The sequence below is a fragment of the Anneissia japonica genome, unplaced genomic scaffold (genome assembly GCF_011630105.1).
Source record: "Anneissia japonica isolate Jap-2015-1 unplaced genomic scaffold, ASM1163010v1 scaffold287726_len2788222_cov184, whole genome shotgun sequence".
Taxonomy (NCBI): domain Eukaryota; kingdom Metazoa; phylum Echinodermata; class Crinoidea; order Comatulida; family Comatulidae; genus Anneissia; species Anneissia japonica.
Window position 1 is genome coordinate 913,768 of NW_022705125.1, and position 7,231 is coordinate 920,998.

General features: G+C 34.5%; 1 protein-coding gene across 2 annotated transcripts in view; it reads left to right on the plus strand.

Moving 5' to 3' along the window:
- LOC117105215 overlaps positions 1-7,037 on the plus strand; it is an 11,056-nt gene extending 4,019 nt beyond the window's left edge. The window contains exons 2-3 of one of the 2 annotated variants that reach the window (XM_033246288.1): positions 537-3,853; positions 4,695-7,037. In XM_033246288.1, the coding sequence (XP_033102179.1) occupies positions 542-3,853; positions 4,695-4,931 (3,549 nt within the window). In that variant the 5' untranslated portion in view covers positions 537-541 and the 3' untranslated portion in view covers positions 4,932-7,037. Of the gene's footprint in view, positions 1-460; positions 3,854-4,694 lie in introns of those variants that run through there. The other variant, XM_033246290.1, reaches the window with a different exon arrangement.
- Positions 7,038-7,231: the final 194 nt, after the last annotated feature.

The following is a 7,231-nucleotide window of genomic DNA, read 5'->3' on the forward strand; positions in this document are numbered from 1 at the left end:
GTAGTTATAAAGCAGTGGGTGCATGGGGGTGTTCGTAACCCAGGTACTAAATGTATAGTCCTATATTACGCACAAAGTATAAGTAAAACATATTTTCTTTATAGTCTCACTATTTTGTTAATGTCTGATTTAATCAAAGAAAAAAGTGATATTGGTTCCCTGTTTGCTTCTAAGCTTTAGCTGACACTTTGTGTACTCTTGATGAAAGCGGTATTGTACATTCAGCCTCTACGATAACGATGTAGATTGCTCTTCTGTTCAGTTCTGTTCAGTTATTATTTACATGTCACGTTCAAGATTCCTCAAATGTGTACTTCCAGCTTCCAGTTTTAAAATAGACGATGAAAAACCACGTAGGCCTAAATAAAGACAAACTTTTAAGCAAATTTAGTAATACAGTGACGGCCCACCATCCCCTGAATTTGTTAAAATTATTTAAAAAAAATAAAATATAGGCCTATTCAAATTTAAGTGCTATTTCTGGCCAACTAGAAATTCAAAAAAATACACCAGTAACTGTTTTCTTCTTTTATTAGAAACTATGGGAGCGTTGAGTTTAGAACCAGGACTAGAACAATTTGATGGTCACCAAGCATGGAATCTAGATGATTCAGTACACAGTGCGTCTGCATTTAAGCGTCTACAAAAACAAACGCAATATGCAGAAGACGTAGAACTACCAACTCTGAAATTTGAAGGCCTTCTATTCAAAAGCTACTTATTTATAAGCAAATTCAACGATAAAAAGGACAGAAAGTCAGCAGAGTTGCACATTAAGAGAGCGATTGATATCGTAAAAGAATGGGGTGATTCGCCAGAAAAGGATGGTTGCCTTTTTATTGCATATCTACTGCAGGGCTGGGTTGATAAGAATTGTGCGGAAGATAAAGTTAAAGATGTGCAAATTCTTCGGTCCAAAAATGAAGAGGATAGTAGGTTAAAGCGATTCGAAGCCATAATTCATTACATCAAAGGGCATACTCTTTCACGATTAGGTTTTAATCAGTATCGCGAATGCATTGAGGAATTCCGACAATCAAAAGAGAAGTACCAAGATAATCCAGAATACTCATTTTCATTTGTTCAAATGATGATTCGGTTTCATATGCCCGAAGAACATGATGAATTGAAGGAGCTTATTTGTATATTGGACAATGTTTTAGTGAAAAACAAACGGCATTTACACGCGATAGTGCTATTGGCTAGCTTTCGACTAATAGAGGGAGATGAAGAAGAAGCAACAAATCAGTTAACACGGTTTACCACATTTCTTAAAGAGGATCATCCTGATAGGTATACCCCTGGTATTATGATGACTATGGGAGAGGTAATGAAGTTGTATATCCAGATGGAAGATTATAAAAAAGCAGACGAAATATTTGTAATGGCAGAAGAAAGTCTAAGCATTACTGGTTCTAGTAACAGAGGTGAGACGAATTCAAGTACCGATATAAGGGAAACAAATGAAAGGGAAGCACGCAATGTCACCATCCCGGATCCCAATGGCACACATCCTAGAGTCGATACTACCGCTGCCATGAATCCTGGTGCCACAATTTCCAGTGCCACAAATGCCGATCCCATGATCACAGATGTCATAAATGATGGTGCCATAAATACTGGTTTCACAGATACAGGTACCAAAAATTCAAGTGACACGAATCCCAGGACTAAGACTACTAACAACAATGGTACTCGCAACAAATCACCATGCGACACGACTGGACCTATTAACACGAATATTAGGCCTACAGATACAGAGTTCGAAGCAACTCCCATAAACAATAACCCCAGAAAGAAAGTAATCAGTAATACAAATCCAGGCAACATGGACCTCAAAGGCAAGAACACCAATATGGAAGACACACTGGGAATTGAAAACAACACTAGAAACATAAAAGCTACCAAACCAGATACTAGCGGCAGGAACGCTGGCAACACGGACACAGGAAACACAAATTCTGGTAACCTGAATACTAACAACACGCATCCTCGAGAAATGGATACTAATAATACCAATGATGGAAACATCAACGCAGATACTAACAATACAGATTCTGACAACGCGGAGACTAGCAATGCAAGTACTGATAACATGGATACAGGCAATATACGTTCTGACAACACAAACACTATTAATACGGACTCTAACACGGATACTAACAATACGAATCCTGATAACACGGATACTAAAACTAGAAATTCTGACAATACGGACACTAGAAACGCAAATTCCGTTAACGCAGATACTAGTAGTACAAATCCTAACAACACCGCTACTAACACTACAAATTCTGACAATACAGCCACTGGCAACGCAAATTCTACTAAGGCAGATACTAGCAATGCAAAAACTGATAGCATTGGTAGCAGCAACCATTTCGATAACATGGGTACTATTGATACGACCCCTGGCATCACGAATAGTAGCAACACAGATCCTGCCAACGCTGAACCTGGCAACGCAGATAATAGCAGCACAAATCCCGACAACACGAATACTGATATATTGAGTGTTGAAAACTCGAATCATGACGACACAGATACTAATCAAAGCACTACTGATCTCAGCGCCGGAAGTAAAAGTCACAGTAGGTGTTATTCCTATTTGCTATACCAGAAAGCAATAGTAGAATACAATAAAGGAAATCTTGAAGAATGTAAGAAATACACAAAATGTGCAATTAAAGAAGACTCTTCTAATTTACAAGCAAAACTTTTATTAGCTAGACAAGTGGCAGGTAATGAATCAAGTGATATTGAACAAAATTACCAGAGCATTATAGATGAACATGAAAACGACAATGTATCATTGGTTAAAATTTACTCGGAGTGTGGTGATGCTTTATTGAGAAACGATAAAGATAAAGCGTCCAAGAATTATCGCACGGCTTTGGAGACAGCAATTGGTTCTTGCCAAATTATTTCTATAACGAGTTCTCAAAGAAAAACCTTCTACAGCAATGTTGGATGTCAAGTCAATAATTGCGTGGTACAACTCAGAAAGCATTTGAAAACCAATCCGAAGGACATTATTTCGGTCCGTGGTATTGTAAAATTAGAGTACGAATTATCTAACTTATATTTAACACGACGTTATTGCCAATCAGCACTGCGGTTGGAGAATCTCGATAGTTCGTCCAAACTTGATATTATGAAAACCCTTGTAAAAGTGATTATTGATCTTGCCGATGACAAAAATGAGCTGTCTGAGTGTGATACATATTTAAAGCAAATTAGGGCTTTAGACCAAAAGGAGCATACTGAACTTACTGCAAAGTTAGCAATTAAAAAAGGCAAATTAATTACTTATGAAGAAAGTGCTCGTATATGTGAAGAATATGGCAAAGCTGTGGATCTACACGACGTCGACGGGGCCCGCCTACTGCTTACTGAGTTACAGAGGCTAGACAAACAAAAATCTGTTTTCTTCAAATCATGTGCTAGGATGGAACTTTTCCTTGAAGAGAAGAAGGACAGTGAAATGCAACGTCAGTTGGATAATGTCAAAACAACAGAATTTGCTGGAGAACTAGAGAATCTTAGAAGAAGACAACTGAATTTAGAAAAAGCACTCATACGTGACAAAAACCCAAACGACGAGGTTGACATGGTGATTCAGAACGCTCGTAATCTGCTTAATCACGCGATGAAGAGACTACAGCACACATACTGTAAAGAGACAGCATGTGCCAAAAGAAAGAAAACGAAGCCAACAAAAGCTGATTTCTTCTATATTCCTCCAGATTACGCTCTTAAAAAGATACCAACCAGAGATAAAGTTAAACATAAACTCAAAGAAGAATACAAGTGGAATGATGTTGATGAAGGTCTTATTGACTTTCTAACTAAGGTAAGATGTGATCGTAGTAAAATTAAGAACCATGAATAGGCTTCTTAATAAAGAAAATGTCATAAATAAACAATGGCGGATCCCTGTAATACAAGGAGCTCTGAAAGTCAATTTTACAGATGAAGGGTCCAGACCACCTCAGCCCCAACCATGTCCATGGCACTCTCAGACTAAAAATTTAAATGTAATTTTCTCTTTTCGCACATTTTTTTTATATTTTAAAAAGGTTAGCGGAGGCCAAGGCCGAATGGGCCCCACTTGAAATCGCCTATGATAAAACACTGATATTGTGTTATGGTGAATTTTACCCCCATTACCTCGGTAGCCATGTTGGTTTCTAAAAATATTTTCAAATAATCAGCATCCGGTTAACAATTAAATACATTTGAATAATTTAATTGTAAATCACATAAAGTAATCAATTATATAATTTACAAAAGCTGATAAATTCACATTGAAATACTAAACGTATCACTTGTTGCACAATCAGGTGTTCACAAACAATACCTTTCTCGATCCAATGAAGTGATTTAGAAGAGGAAAACCGAGATAAACCAATTATCTAACTTGACCCCCCCCCCCTTAAACCGTATTCCAAATAATACTGGTGAATGTAGCTTGGTGGTTAAGCATCAGTGATTAATTCAGCATTAATGGCAAATAGTTGCATTTTACTTTAAACAAAAATGTGAAAAAGTGTATTTTGAAAGATAAAATTCAATGAAAGTTTTTAGCTAGTCTTAAAGGAGTTAACTGACTGTGAGAATGTTATGTAATGATTGACTATAATATCGGTTTTGAATTACTTATTCTATGACAACTATTTAATTATTGTCTTTAGATTCAACCTCGGGAACAACCAGAAAAATACAACATGCTTATTGCTCTCATTGACTTTAATAATTTAAAGAAGCATGACAAAAATAATAAGAAAGCATTTGGAAAATATGAAGTGTATCAGGAAGATGGGACAACAGTACGAAAATCGTTTAAACACGTCGACATCGCTACGTGGATTTGTGATGTATTACCATACATTCTAGACAACTTAAATGGATACTCATCTGAACTACAATGAAGCTTTCCTCCTTAGAGTGGCGTTAAGGAGTACGGATCAAAATCACAGCGATCAATGAAATACACTACGTGGATACCAATCTACTAAATGTAACAGAAGAGAACTCCTTGAAAGAAAGGAAAATGTAAACTTTAATCAGAAGTACGTAACAACCAGTCCACAGAAACGGACAATCTAGAGACACTGTGCATTAAAGGTAAATTCCTAGAGATATCTGTATGAGGAATAATGCAACAACTCTGTTATTCAATGAATAATTCATTAAAAGTGACAGGAATGGAATCTGACAAAGCCTTAAGAATTACATTTAGAACAAATACTATAATCATAAGATTATAGATATTTTCTCAACAAGCCAAAATACCGTAAGCAATTATTGTATATACATTCCATTGTCTTCTGAAACCATTAAAATGTGCCGTGAGCTTAAGTACAAATAGAATAAAGGTCACTCCAAAAATGTAGTACTTAGTTTTTAGATACATAGGCCTATCGATTTTCATTTAATTTCACATTGTTGCGTAACAAGAGTAGAATCTGCTGAAACCGTTAGAACGGCTAATTGGTTCTAAAAATACATTACCCCTTTTAAGGGAACAAACACTGTCTCCCCTAAACTTAGTGTCCCCTGAATAGTAGGGGTATTCCCTGATGTTTATTATAGAATGTAGTTATTATTTTAGCTTTACGATATTTTAGTGAGACTGCTTCTCTTGCATTTTCGATGTACTTACTTTTTTTTTTTTTTTTTTAATTTAATTACTGTACAATAGATGTGAGAAACATGATGCAGATATGAAGGACTTTGATACTTTGATAAAATAAGCTAATACTATGAAATTTTGTGTAAAAGTATGCTTTAGAAATATTGAATTTATAGGGATGGGAGGAAAATAGTGTAATACCTTGATGCTACTAAACTAAAAAGTAAAAATGTCATGATCATTTGTAAACAAACATAATTGTAAGTAGTTAAATCAAATAAAACATGACCTTAACCAAATTTAAAATAAGTCGATTATCTCACTTCCTGAGAAAAATCAATAAAAAATACTTTGATAAAATAAGCTACAGTAATACTATAAAATTTTGTTTTTTTATGATCACAAAGATGACACTAGAATAGTGAATTTTTTAATTAAAAAATATAAAATCGTACTCTTCCTATTTCTTTAGTGAAAATAAGATTTGTATAAGTTGATAAATAATTCATAAATTCCATAGAGTAGATCAGGATGTAAATATTGTTAGTAGGCTTTTAGATTATATATATTTTTGTTTTAATTGTAAATTGTAAGACTTTTATTATATAAAATTAAAGTTGGAAAAAGGTTTTGAACAACAATGGAAGACACTGAGAAAATGCATGTGGATATTGGATAAGTACGATAGCATTTCTTTTTAATAGGCAGTGTTTATTTAGCCGTTAGTATACCTATTCGTTAACAAAGTATTTTCGTGTTAAGTGAGGGCGCATTCCAGCCCTAACCTTGAGATAAGAAAAAGAGTTTCAGCCGGCAAAATAAATATTTTGTTTCTGGCAATACCGGTACCATAACTTTCATTTACAGAGTTAATTAAGCTTAACATGCCTCCAATATGTTAACTATCATTAAAGGTAAAATAGGATAAAGGTAGGAATGTTACAAACTTGGATTAAGTGAAGAATGCTTGTCTACATCTCTGGCACAAACCAATAAATATAACAGGCCTATGTCACCACTTCGTGCAAAATGAACCTTTGAAAAGTAATAGTAAGTGTATCGAGAAGTCTACATTTATGTTTAAAAAAATTATTTTAGAAAAAAATTCAAATCAGTTGTAAAGCCAATTTTATAATTATTATTTTTAGAAAAGAAAATAAATTAGATTTTTGCATGTAAACTGTTATATAATGTGTGATTGTGATGATTTTAATATGTACAATATTTTACGGAAAACAATTGTTTGTCATAAAGTTTCTATGCATTTGAAAATGTATGATGGTTTTATACAATGTTCTACTTTATCTCGTTTACTGTCTTTTACTGTCTTAGGGTTAACTATTTTAATTGCGTTAATTCTGTTGTGAATGTACTACCATGCCACTGATACAAAAGTGGGTTTAATGCAGATTATATGTTAGTGCTGTTGACGATAATTTCTTCAATATTCATTAGCAATAAATATAAAATTTCAGGCCCTTATCCGGGGGGGGGGGGTGCGTACGCACCTTCCAAATCGAAAAACGTCCACTAATTATAACCAAAAAAAATGTGACCTTGTTCCGAGAATCATTATAAAATGAATCACATAACAGC